This window comes from Thamnophis elegans, chromosome 15, assembly GCF_009769535.1.
Source record: "Thamnophis elegans isolate rThaEle1 chromosome 15, rThaEle1.pri, whole genome shotgun sequence".
In the NCBI taxonomy this organism is placed as follows: domain Eukaryota; kingdom Metazoa; phylum Chordata; class Lepidosauria; order Squamata; family Colubridae; genus Thamnophis; species Thamnophis elegans.
The window spans coordinates 25,203,793-25,220,218 of NC_045555.1; the positions used below are offsets into that span (position 1 = coordinate 25,203,793).

Genomic DNA, 16,426 nt, shown 5'->3' on the forward strand with positions numbered 1-16,426 from the left:
TATTTAGCCCAGGGGTCCTCAAACTTTTTAAACGGGGCCAATTCATGGTCCCTCAGACTGTTGGGGGGACGACAAAGGATAGTTTGATTTGCCTAATGACAGGGTGGGTGGGCACGGGTAGGTGGTCATGTGACTGGGTGGGTGTGGCCAACTTAGCAGTCCATTAAACAACACACAGCAGCCCTCTTTTCTATTCTTCTTTTTAAACTGCATGAAGTTTTTGCTCTAAGTTGTTGGGTTTTTTTTTACCAGGGGGGAGAGGTTGACAATGCCTGGGGAAGGAAAGGCATGCTATCCCCAGGTCTCATGGCTATATTTAAAGGGCCAACTAATGTCATTGGTGTTGGTGAGGTGATAGTGACAGTTATAGTGCGATGTTCACTGGAGCAGTAAATTGACAGGTGTGGTAAGAGTTAACGGAGAGGTGATGGACAAAAAGCTGGTTTTAACAGGGTGGCCCCTAAGATCATTGGGCACAGCCACAGTGCAAGGCGCTGATCCTTAATCAAGATTAAATGGGATGCCTGAACTCCAGGTACTTCAACTGTCCCCTTCTTTAATGTGGCTTAGCTTGGCAGGCCCTAGGGCAGTGTTTCTCAACCTGGGCCATCTGAAGTTGTGTGGACTTCAACTGAAATTTAGGAGGTTGAGAAACACGGATGCTTTGTAAGGAGTCCTTTTGCTTGGAAAAGGCTCAGCTTGCACTGCTGCGTCCAAGAAACCCTTTCATTTCACAATGGGATAGGAATGACAACATTATGGCAAGTCACCAGGTCAGCTAGCTATTCAGACTTAATCTGGCATTTTTATCCACCTATTGAGTCCTTCCCAAGGACCTGAGATAGGCAGATGTAGATGCTTAATAATATTAAAGGTATTGTTACATGATCTAAGCTGTTCCAAGTTTTGCAATTCACTTCTGCGATTGACTTTTTTAACAATTAAAATCATTATGGTTCATTGGACAGTCAGCCAGATGTTTAGACTGGATTTGGCATTTTTATCCACCTAGTAAGTCCTTCCTAAGGACCTGGGAGAGGCAGAAGTTATTAAAGGTGTTGTTGCAGAATGGAAGCTGTTCCAGTAAAGCTGCCTTTTACAATTGATTGATGGTAAATTTCTCAAAGACAATATTATTATGGGATAGGCAGATGTGAATGCTTGATGATGTAAAACAGTGTTTCTCAACCTTAGCATAGCTGGCTGGGGGATTCTGGGAGTTGAAGTCCACAGGACTTAAAGTCACCAAGGTTGAGAAACACTGATGTAAAAGGATGAAAACTGTTCCAAGTAAAGCTGCCTTTTACAATTGGGGATGGGGATTCTGTTAATGCCTATTATTATTATACAATTGTATCACAGCGGCCAGTTGTTTCGCTGGATTGGCATTGGTTACTAGTCGGGCCCCACCCAGGGGCCTAGGACGTCGTAACGTATTTTCGTAATATGCGTGCAGATCCAAGCAGTGCGGCTTTTTGCATTTGACTGATGGTGATTTTGTCAATTTTTAACTGTTTTAAATGTAATTCCAGTGCTTTTGGAATAGCACCCAGTGTGCCAATTACCACTGGAATTACCACTGCTGGTTTGTGCCATAGTCGTTGAATTTCGATTTTTAAGTCCTAGTATTTTGTGATTTTTTCATGTTCCTTCTCGGCGACCCTGCTATCACCTGGTATTGCGATGTCTATGATTGTAACCTTGTTTTTCTCAACCAGTGTGATGTCTGGTGTATTATGCGCCAGTATTTTGTCTGTTTGTATACGGAAATCCCACAAGATCTTGACCATCTGATTTTCGGTGACTTTTTCAGGCTGATGTTCCCACCAGTTTGTTGCTGTTTTAATATTAAAATTTTTGCACAAATTCCAATGGATCATTTGCGCTACTGAATTGTGCCGCAATTTATAATCAGTCTGTGCGATTTTTTTACAGCAGCTGAGTATGTGATCAACAGTTTCATCAGCTTCTTTTCCAAAGTCTGCATTTGGCATCATCAGAGGATTTTTCGATTTTGGCCTGAATGGCATTTGTGCGGATAGCTTGTTCTTGCGCAGCCAGGATTAGTGACTCTGTTTCTTTCTTTAATGTACCTGTTGTTAACCATAACCAAGTTTGTTCACTGTCCACTTTATCTTTTATTTTTTCCAGAAATTGGCCATGCAGTGCTTTGTTCTGCCAACTCTTCATTCTTGATTTTATCACATCTTTTCTGTATTCTTGTTTTGTCTGTTGGGCCTTCAGTAGATTTTTGTTCTTTACTTCGATTTCTTGACTTGAAAGTTCTTGACTTTCTTTTAAATAATCAGCCAGTGCATGTTTTTCTTCTTCAACTGTTTGCTTCACTTGTAATAATCCTCTGCCACCTGATTTTCGTGGCAGGTATAGTCTATCAGTATCACCACGTGGATGTAAACTGTAGTGCATTGTCATTAGTTTCCTGGTTTTTCGGTCCAAAATGTCCAAATCAGCTTGTGTCCAGTTAACTATACCAGCTGTGTATCTTATAACTGGTATTGCCCAGGTATTTATGGCCTTGATTGTATTTCTACCATTCAATTTAGATTTCAAAATTTTCTTAACTCTGTTGGTGTACTCTCGCCTGACAACAGTTTTTACTTCTCCATGCTTGATGTTATCCAACTGCAGAATGCCTAAGTATTTGTAGGCTTCATTTTCTTTGCATTTAATTAATTGGCCATTGGGCATTTCAATTCCCTCACATGCAGTGATTTTGCCCCTTATTATGGATACAGTGGCGCATTTTTCCATGCCAAACTGCATTGAAATATCGGTGCTGAATACTCGGACTGTGTTTGTCAATGATTGGATTTCTATTTCTGACTTTCCATAGAGTTTCAAATCATCCATATATAGTAAATGCGAAATTTTTTCAGCTTCTTTTTCAGCTTCTTTGGCTGTTTGGTAGCCTAATTTCATTTTTTTTTAAGATTACTGATAGTGGGATCATTGCGATGATGAAGAGAAGAGGTGAAAGTGAATCACCCTGGAAAATTCCTCGCTTGATATTAACCATTCCGTAGATCTCATTCCCTACTGCCAACTCAGTTCTCCATTGTTTCATCGCCTTTTCAGTAAAGGATGTAATATTTTTGCTAATGCCAGTTGTTTCTAAGCATTTTATGATCCAACTATGTGGCAGTGAGTCAAATGCCTTTTTGTAATCAATCCAGACCATATTCAAGTTCGTTTTTCTGTTATTACAATTTTCTAATATCATTTTATCAATTAGGAGCTGATCTTTTGTGCCCCTGCTCCTTCTTTTGTTGCCTTTTTGCTCTATTGGCAAGATGTTGTTTGTTTCCAAATAATCCATCATGTTATCTGCAATAATGCCTGTGAGTAATTTGAAGGTTGTTGGCAAGCATGTTATTGGTCTGTAGTTTTCAGGTGTTGTTCCTTTAGTTGCATCTTTCTGAATCAAGTATGTTTTTCCAGTTGTCAACCATTCATCAATTTGGCCCTTTTGTAAAATTTCATTCAGTTGCCTGGCCAATATTGCATGTAAACTGGTCAGATATTTGAGCCAGAAACCATGTAATTGGTCCTTTCCAGGTGATGTCCAATTCTTTACCTTTTTAACTCGATTTTTGACCATCTCAGTTGTTATTTCTAATACTTGCATTTGTTTGTTGCCAATGCTTTTCTCAAAGTCATGTATCCACTTTGCTTCCTTGTTGTAGTCCTTTGCATTTTCCCACAATTTTTTCCAGAATTCAACTGTGGCCTGTTTTTCTGGTTTTTCACTTTTGGTGTCACCATTCACATTAAGACTTTGATAAAAACGCCGTTGGTCTGATCGAAATTGCTGATTTTGTTTATATTGGATGATTCGTGCCTCATATCTTTCAATTTTTCTAGCTGTTGCTGTTATCTGCTGTTTTACAATCTCTACAGCTTCATTGATGTTTCTTGTATCCAATCTATATCTTCTGATTAGTCGATCTATGATTTTTTTGTTTTTGAGCCGTTGCTCATGCATGTTCTTTAAGTTACTAGCATCTGTCCTTAATTTTTTGACTTTTTGTTCTAATCGGATTTTCCACTTTGGCTTTGAGGCTTTTTCTGTTGTGTGACTAGGTACTTTGATTTTAATGCCTAGTTCATTAGTGACTATTACAGCTGCGCTGTACATTAACTGGTTTGTTTCCAAGATGGATCCCGGTTCAATTGTTGAAAACACTGCATTAACCATTTTCATGATAGGGGCCAAAATTTTCTTAGGCACAGTTTTTAGTGATGGTAAACGTTGCCTTTCCTCATTAAGCAGAAAATGCTCCATGATCTTATCCTTCAATTCTTTTTGTTTTTGAGTTAGTTCATCAGTTGGTTCAGTGATAACTGGTTCTAGTGGTGGTGATGTTATTTCCTCCCCGAGAGCTTCTTCTGGGAGTTCTACTATAATGTCTTTAGTTCTGTCTTGAATATCAGTTATTTCCGCTTGTGATATTGTTTTTTGGGTTAATAAATCGCCTTTGATCTGCTAGTCGTTGTTCACTAACATTTGAATCTGGATATTGTTGTTTCCATAATTCATACATTCGCTTTAAATAGCCTCTTTTTTCTGGCTGAGTTGTAGTAACAGGCCATTATGGCACGGTTTTCATCTGCACTATATTTTTGTCGTTTTGTTGGCTGGTCCACTTGTAGCCCACTTGTCGACGGATGTCCAGGGACCCCAACATCCGCCGCGGTCCTTGTTAACCCGCGCCGACGACCGATGCGATATGGAATTCTTATTTGTTTTTTTCACCATATTGTATGGGTTGGCGGGGTTTTTTTACGGGACCAGATGCCAACCTGACCCCAACCCTCCTCCTTTCTCATCCGGGCTTGGGACCGGCAACAGCGGAGTTATTATTATTACTATTATTATTATTATTATTATTATTATTATTATTATTATTACTATGTGGTTAATCTTTGGTGAGATTCACAGCCTTTGGGACTGGTTGATAGCTCAACAGCTCAAGTCCTAACCAAGGACCTAGGAACTGTTAAGGTAACGTCGGAGGATATAAGCTGTTCCAAGTAGGATGGTTTTTTTGTTGAATCAGAATGTTCAAGTCTGATAAATTTAAAATTCCAAATAGCGAGGTAGCCCTTAGGTATTGCTCCAAGGGCGCCAATTACAATCGGGACAACATACGATTTCTTTTGCCACAGTCGCTCAACTTCAATTTGCAAGTCCTGGTACTTTGTGATTTTTTTCTTGCTGTTATCTTCAATTCATGCATCTCCAGGTATTGCAATGTCAATGAACCATGCTTTTTTCTTTTCAACTATTGTTATGTCAAGTGTGTTGTGGGCCAAGTGCCTGTCAGTCTGAATTCTGAAGTCCCAGAAGATCTTGACTTTCTCATTCTCTAAAACCTTCTCAACCTGATGTTCCAGTGGTTTTTGCTGTACTCAAATCCAAACTTTTGGCACAATTTCCAGTGAATGGTCTTAGCAACACGGTCATGGCGTTGTAGGTAGTCAGTTTGTGAAATTTTGCTGCACCCACCGATCAAGTGGTCGACTGTCTTGTCTTTCTCATTACAGAGGCGACAATTGCTGTTGGTGATAACATGTTGAATTTTTGCCTTCATGCAGTTTGTGGCTAAGGCTTGTTCTTGAACTGCCAAAATAAAGCGTTCTGTTTCTTTTTTCAGTGCTCCTGATCTTAACCAAGTTAGCTTTTGGACAGCTTTGCCTTCAATACTTTTCAAGTTTTGGCTATGCATACCTTTGTTTTTCCAATTTCAGCTCACTTCTCAATTACTTCTTTCTTATATTCAGCTTTTGACTTAGTTGTCTTTAAAAGGCCTCTTTATTTACTTCCTTAATCATTGGTTCTTCACTTTTCTGGATGTAATCATTCAAGCTGTGTTTTTCTTCTTCCAGTGTCTGTTTTACTTGTAAGAGTCCTCAACCACCCTCTGCTCTTAGTAGATATAATCAATCAACATCACTTTTAGGGTGTAAAGCATGATTCATTGTCATAAGCTTCCTTGTTTTTCTGTCCAAATTGTCCAACTCCATCTGGGTCCAGTCAATTATTCCTGCAGAGTATCAAATCACAGGTATAGCCCAGGTATTTATGGCTTTTATGATGTTTCCTCCACTCAATTTGGACTTAAATATCTTGCGAATTTGTCAAATGTACTTGGCTGAAGTTAATTGTTTGACTTTATTATGCATTAAGTCAGAGGCCTCTAAAATCCTCAAGTATTCTTCTTCTGGTTTTATTGCCTTTATCATTTCTTCATTCTCAAGTTCTAGTCCATCATCTTTTATGACTTTGTCTGCTTTGGTTGCCATTGTTGCACATTTGTCAATTCCTAACTGCATACCAATGTCTTGGCTAAATTCTTTTGTGCTTTCAATTAATAAATTCAGTTCAGCTTTTGTTTTACCAAACAGCTTCAAATCATCCATGTACACCAAGTGCAAAATTTTCAGTGCTTTCTTTGCAAGTTCGTATTCACAGTTCACCTTCCTCAAAATGATTGTCAGTGGTAGCATTGAGAGTATAAATAGTAGGGGTAGAAGGGAATCGCCCTGGAAAATGCCTTGTTTAATTTCAACTTCACCCAGTACTTCTTCATTAGCTATAAGCTTCATTTTCCAGAGGATGATGATGATGATTACGATGATTATGTTAGTCTTTGGTGAGATTCACAGCCTTTGGGGCTGGTTGGTAGCTCAACAGCTCGAGTCCTAAAAAAGGACCTAGGAACTGTTAAGGTAACGTCAGAGGATATAAGTTGTTCCAATTTATTTGTTGTTTGTTAGTTATTTGTTATTATTATGTCTGCTGTTGTTGTTGTTAAGGTAAAGGCTCCCCTTGCTCATATGTACTAGTCATTCCTGACTCTGGGGGGCGGTGGTCATCTCCGTTTCAAAGCCAAAGAGCCAGAGCTGTCTGAAGATGTCTCCGTGGTCATGTGGCCGGCATGACTCAACAGCGAAAGTGCATGGAACATTGTTACCTTCCCACGAAAGGTGGTTCCTATTTTTATACTTGCATTTTTAATCTGCTTTCGAACTGCTAGGTTGGCAGAAGCTGGGACAAATAACACGAGCTCACTCTATTATGTGGCACTAGGGATTTGAACCGTTGAATTGCCAACCTTTCTGATCAACAAGCTCAGCGTCCTAGCCATTAAGCAACCACATCCCTATGCTTATTATGCTTATTATTATTTGTTTTATTCATTAAATATTAAACTCAGTCAACTGAACCTTTAAAGATCTGTCACAAATACCATTGATTGGTGCTAATGGTTGAAATGGGTTGCTGCCAGCGTCCTAGATATCAACCATGTATTTTATTACTGTTGTTATTGCTATTATTATTCATTGAACATGAAACTCAGTTAACTGAACATTTTAAAATGTATCACAAATATTATTGACTTGCACTGATGATTGATACAGGTTGCTGCAAGGGTCCTAGGTATCAACCAAATTTACAGGTGGCTGTTGCGTATAAACTGGGTTGACAAAATCACAAATGAGGTGATAAGCGGCCTGGGAAAACCAAGGGAGATAATCAAAACCATTAAAAAGCAAAAGTTAAGAATATTTTGGTTATGTGATGTGACACCCAGAAAAATACGGCATCCTTCACTTAATCCTCCAGGGAAAGTTTGAAGGAAAAAAGGTCCAGGCAGAAGAAGAACACAATGCTTCAAAACCTAACGGACTGGTTTGGACGAAACTCGACAGCACTTTTTCATGTGGCTGTTGACAAAAATAGGATCACCAACGTTTGATGATGGATATGGCACAAGATTAGATAGATAGATAGATAGCTAGATAGCTAGATAGCTAGGTAGGTAGGTAGGTAGGTAGATAGGAGATGGATAGATAGGAGATAGATAGGTAAATAGATAGGAGAGAGATAGGAAATAGATAGGACATAGATAGATAATAGATAGATAATAGATAGATAGATAGATAGATAGATAGATAGATAGATAGATAGATAGATAATAGGATGGATAGATAAGACAGGGTAGATAAATCGATGGATAAGAGATAGACAGACACAGAGAAATAGGACATATGATTGCATATATTTTTTTAAATGGTGTGTTTACACACACAAAACACCCACCCCACTCAAGCGAATGAAGAATAGACTCACGCTCTACACACCCACAGCCGGCGCTGCCATCTTACCCGCTCGGGTCTTCCCGCAGCAACGGTGAGCGGGGCGAACGCGGGCCAATGGCGAACCACGCCTCGGTGCGGGGCAGTCCTTCCGGCGCGTTGCCGTGGCGCCGGCGCGGCCCACGCCTGCGCAGAGGGCGTCAGGGGGGGAGCGCGCTCCCGCCCGCCCCCGCGGGGCCGCCTTTAAAGGCAGCGGCCGCGACCCGGCCGGCCGTCCCCGTCGCCGCCTCAGGAGTGCCGCCATCATGTACCGCCGCCTGGGGAGAGTTGCTGGCGCCCGCCCGTGCCGCTGCTGCCGCCGCCTCGGCCTCTTGCCCGCCCTGCGCGGAGCCCTGCGCGGCCTCGGCCTTGCATCTGGCGGGGGCGCCCGGGGAGTCCCGGCGGGGCTACAGCCAGGCGGTAAGCCGCGAGGAGGCCTCCGAGGACGACCCGAACTTCTTCCGCATGGTGGAGGGCTTCTTCGACCGCGGCGCCGGCATCGTGGAGGACCAGCTGGTGTCCGGGCTGCGCACCCGCGAGAGCGCGGAGGAGAAGCTGCACCGCGTGCGGGGTATCCTGCGCATCATCAAGCCCTGCAACCACGTGCTGAGCGTCTCCTTCCCCATCAAGCGCGACAACGGCGAGTGGGAGGTGGTGGAGGGCTACCGCGCCCAGCACAGCCAGCACCGCACGCCCTGCAAGGGAGGTGAGCCCTTTCACACGTGCCCTCGCCGACACGCGTCAGAGAGGGAAGCAGGCAGACACGCGTGCAGGGCGGGCGCCCCGCCTACTCTCACCCCTGCAAAGGATCCGGGCCCTGTCGGGGCCGCCCTGCGTCCCTTCCGCGGCAAGGCTTCCCCAGACGCGGGTCTTTGGGCGTCGCCGCTTCTCTGAAATAAACACGGGTGGTGGTGTTTATTCCCCATACGTGACCCGAGGAGATTTCCTTCCCCATCTCTGGGTGTGTGTCTTTTGGCCGTCGTGTGTGTGGCATACGAGGAAAGGAATGGGCACTCCCCCTTTAGGGTCCAGCCTGGCACAAATGCACGAGCTCTCTCTCTCTCTGTGTTGTACTTTTGCTGGGAGGTAAAATGGATTTTATTTATCTTATTTATCCTGCAGAAATCTCTTGGAGAGCGATTGGTTTGCTAATGTACAGAAAGCCCTACAAACATTTATATGGATAGGATAATAAACGGTTCTCCATTGTCATTTTACTGCATGTGTGACACACACACACACACACATGAATTCTTTATTGGCCTAGTGTGATCAGACACACAAGGAATTTGTCTTTGGTGCATATGCTCTCCGTGTACATAAAGAAAAATAAAATAGAATACATTCATCAAGAATCATAAGATGCAACACAGCGATAGTAATATGTTACTAATAAGCAATCAAATCATACTAGGAAACAAATACCAAAAAAATGTAAAGATACAAGCAACATGGTTATAGCCATAAATGGGAGGAGATAGGTAATAGGAAGGATGAGAAGAATAATAGTAATACAGGCTTGGTAAATAGTTTGACAGTGTTGAGGGGATTATTGGTTTAGCAGAGTGATGGCATTAGGGCAAAAAAACTCCTTGTGTCTAGTTGTTGTTGTGTGCTGTGCCCTATAGCGTCTTTCTGAGGGTAGGAGTTGAAACAATTTATATTTGTATAATTGAATAATATAATTATTCAATATTTAATTCTCATATGGGACAAAGACAATGGCATTTGATTGTTATTGTGGAATATACAGTTATTGTCTGGTTCTTAACATTGCAGGAAGCGATTTTCCTTCTCCTTTTAGGAATCTGGCCACCCCCCCCCCCTTTAAAACTGGCTAGTGAAATTGGCTATTCTGTGTATTTTTTTTAAAAAAATGGGTGTAACTTGCAAGACTCTTCTCTTTTTTTAAATTTACCTTCCCACTCTGACGATATCTCCATTCTCGGTGGTGCCAAGTTGTGTATGAATGGTGTGGATATGTCAACTGCGATATTACAAATGGAAAAAAAATCTCTAAAGTTGGTCCTGCCGAAATAATAACAGCCCGCAACATGGCAAATTCCTTGGCTTGGCCTCCTAGGGAACTCTTCTTTTTTCTTTTGCGGAATAGTACAGGGATTCTGTTACTGAATTTTTCAGTTATGGGAAAAAGGTGTATGAGTGCGGTGGACAGTTGGGAGTGTTTATTGTGTTTGGTCTGCATTTGTGACTTCTGGTTTGCTTACTGTGAAGAAAAGTTTTTGTGTGTTTTTCAAGATGGAAGTAACAGCTGATCTAATTCGTTTCATAGATAGGTCTTCTCTTTCCTGCTTCTTGCATAGATACATTTCCTAGGATCACGGCTTACACTATCCTGGTAATCTTTACACTTGTGCTAGTCCTCTTCAGCACAAGAAACAGGAGATAATGGGCCTTGAGTATGGAAGTCACTGTAAGAATGAGCTGGCTATCAAAGAACCTTATAGCATTTTCCCTTAGTTGCTTCATACTAGGATTACACTGGGATAAGAGGGGGAATTAAAGCCTTATACTTGAAACAGAGATGGCTTCTTTGGTAGTTTAGCTGTTATTGTGTGACTAAACAGTAAACAGAAAGGCCGGTGTGTTACACAGTGGCAACAAGATTGCCCTTTGATGCTGTGTGGATCCCACAGGCATTCTTGCAAGGAAAAGGAGTGTAAGCAGTGCTCTTTGTTTGAACCACCCCTCCCTTAAAGGAGGCAAAAAGTAAGCTGAGAGTTGGCAGTATATACCCCTGCAGGCTAAAGAGAACATCTTTGGATATTGTGTGATTCATCACACCCATGTTTGTTTGAGCTACAGTTTTCTGTAAGAGCTCAAAGGTATCTTCCTCCAGTTCTCCCCCAAACAGCTAAGTTTCTCTGTAAGTTTGCACTGAGGAAGAGTTAAGAGGCTCAATCACGCACTGGGTTTGTGTGGCTGTTTGTCCCCATCCCAATTCAACGCACTAGACTTACTGTGAATGTTGCAGTTAAAATGAATTGGAAAAACCACTCAGACATTTGTTTATCTTTGGTGTGCCGTCATTGACTTGTTCATATGTAGCATATCAGGCAGTTGATGATTGGTTAAGGACAAAACTGGCCAGAATGGTGAGAATTGCAAAACATCCTTTCCAGAGTGTTATCTCTAATCTGCGCCAAAGGTTAGAAAGGTATATTTTATATAATGGAGACATACCATCCTCTGGAGGAGATTTGGCTCCCCCCTTCAGTCCCCTGTGTGATAAGCTTTCTGCAAGTTTCCGAAAATTTTCCTGCAGTCCATAGTTCCTCCTTGTTTGAGTTTCACAAGAAAAATAAAAGTTTTCTGTGGAGTTTGCAGGAGCCTGCCGTTTCCATAGGTTTGAAAGAGACTACTAGGTTGCCCAAGGGCCAATTAATTGCTGGAAAATTTGTGTTTGGGTGCTTATTTTTGTTCAGTTGCTTGATCTTCAGAGAGTAAGAACACTCAGGGTTTTATATCAGCATATCAAAATGTATATTTTTATTTGATCATGAGGTTTACAAAAGAAACGCTGAAGAACCTCTGTGGAAGGTTTCAGATGTGAAGTTTATGCGACTGGGAAATAGGGTCTCTTAGAATTCTTTGAATACGAGTGGTCCAAGTTTAGCCTGTCCAGATTAGTGTGGACACAAGGTTAAAAATTCCATTGTGGCCACTGAAACACATTGAATAAAGTAATTGTTTTGATCAAGATATTTGTCCTTTAACATTTACATAGAAGGAGGATAATTTCAAAAATTACTCAAGGCAAATGCAATATTTTCTTGCACTTTCTGGCATCCAGATTGGTTTTCTTGGTGTGCTTGGTGTTGTAACAATAATCTTGACATAACTATCACCACATAATACAATCTCTCCAAAGTTGCTGACAAAGTTCTACATCCCAATGTCATTCTCTTAAGACCCATAATATTTTCCCCAACCTATGTAGGAAACCCAAATCATTTAATATCGATCTCCAAATCCTTGTAACCAAAAAGAAAAGTCTTGCTTGAGAAGCTTCAGTAAACTGAATTGCCTTCTTTGAGCTTCCCAGTGCTGGTAAATAACAGCAGCTTCCAAGAACCCTGCAGATATTCTGCATTTTAGTGTGGTGGACTGCATGACTCTCCCATACCAATCTCAAGGCTGCCAAAGCAGCTTTAGAGTGTTTTAATTATTTGCTTGTGAATGTTTTCTACAAAGAAGGGAAGGTTGGGAAAGATAATAGATTCATAACATGGATATGACGTGCCTATGGTCATTGTTGCTTTTTGGCCTAGGTGATGTTTAGAAGACACAAGTAATCCAAGAGTAAATAGACCCACTGTCAAGCGATAGGAAATCAAAAGATCCAGGGCATTTCAAATGGGTATAAAGATTTATTGCAAGCTTAAGCTCTCTACAAGTATCTGAACTACTAATGGTCAAGCAAATATGCAGTAGATAAGAGTCAGAGAAATTCAAGGTGGACTGGACTTAGATCTCTTGTAGGCGTTAAGGGACTTGATACTAATGATGCTAATCACTCCCCTCCCTCAGGCTCAGCCTGGTCATTTCCTACATCCACTTGCTTTTTGTGGATTTGCTCCAATTTTCTTTTTGTTTCCTTAACACCCTCATCCAGGTCAATGGTTGTACCAAAAGTGCTTTTTCAAGAGGCAACTGGACTTTCTGTTTTTTCCTTGAAGACGTTTTTGCTTCTCATTCTTGGATAAGAAAGAAAATGTCTTCAAGAAAAAACAAAGCCCAGTTGTCTCTTGAAAAAGCACATTTGGGACTTCACACCCTCCCTTTTTCTGTATTTAATTTGTTAATTGTTTATCTGATTTGTCTTTTAATAAGGCTTGTTGGTAATTGCAAATCGGGATAAGGCAGTCTTCCTTCTCTGTAACATTAAATTTCACACCACTTATATATTATCCATTGTTCACATAATGCGTAAGTACAGAAGCAACACTAGCAGTTTCTGGTATAGTCCATGGATTTGACAATAGTGAGACCCCTCTAATATAACCATCTCACATGCTTTGGATTTTGGTATATTCGGGGGTGTCGTTGAATTATTCCTTGACAAATAAAATTATGAAAGAAAATTACTATGTTTTAAAGTTTGATCATCTGTAATAAAGTTAAACCTTGAATCTTTGGAGGTCCTTAAAATAATTCCATTGGGGTATTGAACTAATTTGAATTGCTGGTCCATGGCAACATCCCTATCTTTAGAAAGTAGTACATGTTGTGGTGTTGAAAAACCTTGAACAAGTTTTGATTTCTAGTCAGGAATTCTTGACTACCATACTTTGACTTTTGGAAGGATGTTTTGTAAATTCAAGAAGCAGGAATCTATTTCCAAACTTTATTGAGTATTCCTTGATATAAATTACGCCCTATTTTTTTTGAAAATTCAGATACTTATTCTTTAAACCATAGTAAATAAAATCTGATATGACATTTAGCAAGAAGCAAGAACAGTATTGAAAATGGAAATGTGGAATAAAAGTAAAGTGTTTCTTTTGCCTTTTGTAATCTGTGCATTCTCATAAGAATCAATGATTGTATTTGGCATATTATAGTTGATGATTTTAATGTTTTTATGATGTAAGCCTGGCTGTTTCAGAGCAGATATATTTGCCCCAAATCCCAAGATTGGTTTTTTGGAGTGCTTTTAGAAACAACTCAGGCTATTTCATCACCTGAGAAATATTTTCAATCTGTATTCCAAGTCAACTGGACTAATTAGGTATATATCTTACTATGCTTCGCTGAATTTTTGGATTTCATTTTTAAACGCTGTGGTTATCCAAACCTGCACATTGTGACTTCTAAGAGCATCTCTAGATATGCCATTAAATTAACTAATAAAACTGGTTTGCTTCCTAAATATTTATTTAAAACTTTAAAAAAATACATTTTCAATAATGGAAAGAAAAGCAACAGCATCATGAATAGATTAAAAATACTTAGCCTTAATTTTGTAAGGATTTTTTAAAAGGCTATTCTCTCTGTTTTCCCTCTCCCCCTGTCCCCCCCTTTTTTCTCAGCTATAAGGAAACCATGCAAACAATTCACAATAAATCATAATACAGTAAAGAGTGCACTGGTGTTAGTTTGCCTGTATGATCATGTGCTTAGAGGTTGTGCTTCAGAAGAAACTACAGCTGCTCCTATTTATCATATGGACAGCTGTCCAGAGAACTAAAAGTGTCCTAACAAGGTACAGGAAACAGGAATGACCTTCTAGTAATGGAGCGTCCTATGTTAATCTCTACTCTTTATCCAGACTCTAGCAGAGATACCCTATCTTAAAGGAGACCATTGTTCCTGTAGAAACAATCGTGTTGAATAATAGTCCTGTTGACATTTTGTCTTTGTTTTTGTACTTTGGATCAACTACTAGAGCTGTGATGGCGAACTTATGGCACATGGAACCATATTTGCCGGCACTGCAGCCTCAACTCTGGCGCACACTGTCCAGCTGATTTTCAGCCTTCCGGAGGGCCAGGGAAGGCCATTTCCGGAGGCTTTCCTGAAGCCAGTGGAGGGCGGAAAACGGCATCCCCTGAAGGCCCTCTGGAAGGCGGAAACAGATCGTTTCCAAACTTCTGGTTGGACCCCTTTTTCATCGTCCCCAGGCCCCGGAGGCTTTCCTGAAGCCTACGGAGGGTGAAAAATTGGCAACTTTACTGCCAATGTATGTGGATTTATTCCTAATATCTATAGGTAGGATCCTTGCTTCACCATGTTTTTGTATCACTATTCACAAACGTATTGCATTTGCTACTCACAAAATTATTGCAGTGTGTAAGCAGTTGCTAAATTGTGTGTGTGGCGTACAGTTTTACCTACAAGTCTTGTCTCTTCCAGAAGGGAGTTAAAAGCTCACAAATTGAACATTTTTTTCAGGATTCTTTGGTGATTTTTCATTGCTGCTTCAGTACAAAGGAGACGAATCTGTTCTTTGCAGATTGTGATGTCCTAGTTGGTTAACTTTTTCGGGTGTGCCGGAGGAAAAGAAAATCCTTAACAAACAACATCTTGTGCCAGTTCCAGTGGAAAGTTTACCATGGCTGTGAGTCATTTTGTAGTCGGAGGCTTTTATAACAGAAAAACGAATTGCCTGAGTGTTTAAACAAAGTGAAGCTTAGCCTTGGTTGGGCAAGAATACTGCTAACTTTGGTGCAGTTTTTCTTGCATTTCTAATGGCTGTTTTATTCCATCTCTTGGAATAAAAGGCACAAAAGAACAGAACAGAATTGGAAGGGACTCTGGAGATCTTCTAATCCAACCCCCTCCTGAGGCAGGGAAACCCTATTCCAGGGGTGTCAAACTCAAGGCCCAGGGACCAGATCTGGCCCTTGGGGTGTTTAGATCGGGCCCCTGGGGCCACCCTGGAAACAGTAAAGGACTGGCCAATGGTGCCTCTGCCAGCAAAAATGGAGCTTCGGAGGGTTGCACATGGCCTTCCCGAGCTCCGTTTTCACTGGCACAGGTGGTATTCATCCGGTTCGGACAGGTTCACCTGAACCGGTAGTGAAAATTGCAGGTGGACCCACCCGCCCCTTCTCTGTGCAGTCCTATTTAGGCATGTTTTTGAGGCCGGCTGCATGCATGGAAGGCATGTGTGCATGCACGAGCAAAAGATGCATGGAAGGCTGGCCGCATGCATTGAAGCAAGTGGAGCGGGGGTGCAGGGCGAACCAGTGGTAACAAAATATGAACCCACTGCTGCTTGTAGGAGGCTATTGCAGCTGAAAATGGAGGTCGGGGACCTGTTTTTGCTGGCAGAGTACTTTAGCCAGCACAGGCGCCCCTGACATGAGTGACATTGAGCTGGCCACGCCACCCCCGGCCATGATCATCCCGGTCTCTCGAGGTCAAAACACAACCCTTGATTTCAATGAAATCAAGTTTGACACCTCAGCCCAATTCCATTTCAGATGAGTGGCTGTCCAGTCCCTTCTTGAAGACCTCCAATAATGAAGCAGCCACAACTTCTGGAGACAAGTTCAATTGCAATAAATTTGATTAGGACGATGGACTGAATCTTAACCATACCTTAGCCTGTGAAATGAATACAGGGCGATGGAAGAGAATAAATGTAGCTCATAGTTGAGCTGCGGAGTTCTTCCTGCTCTCTGAGCTTGGTTGTTTACTTGCAGATGTTTCTTTTTGCAATTATAATAGGTAACATCAGCTTGAGGGACCGCGAAACAGTTTTCCAGATTTAAGGCAGAGTAAAAGATTCATATGCATA

The 16,426-nt window shown here is 41.3% G+C and overlaps 2 protein-coding genes across 6 annotated transcripts in view; one reads left to right on the plus strand and one right to left on the minus strand.

Annotated features, from left to right (window-relative positions):
- Positions 1-8,278, minus strand: part of SHLD2 (shieldin complex subunit 2) — a 41,956-nt gene extending 33,678 nt beyond the window's left edge. For 2 of the 5 annotated variants that reach the window (XM_032231813.1, XM_032231814.1), the window contains exon 1: positions 8,156-8,244. The gene's annotated coding sequence lies outside the window, so the exon portion shown is untranslated. Of the gene's footprint in view, positions 1-8,125 lie in introns of all 5 variants that reach the window. The other 3 variants (XM_032231815.1, XM_032231816.1, XM_032231817.1) reach the window with 3 other exon arrangements.
- Positions 8,279-8,411: 133 nt separating this feature from the next.
- GLUD1 (glutamate dehydrogenase 1) overlaps positions 8,412-16,426 on the plus strand; it is a 30,050-nt gene continuing 22,035 nt past the window's right edge. Inside the window, 2 exon segments of the mRNA XM_032231818.1 lie at positions 8,412-8,441; positions 8,443-8,866. Of these exon segments, the coding sequence (XP_032087709.1) occupies positions 8,427-8,441; positions 8,443-8,866 (439 nt within the window). The 5' untranslated portion in view covers positions 8,412-8,426.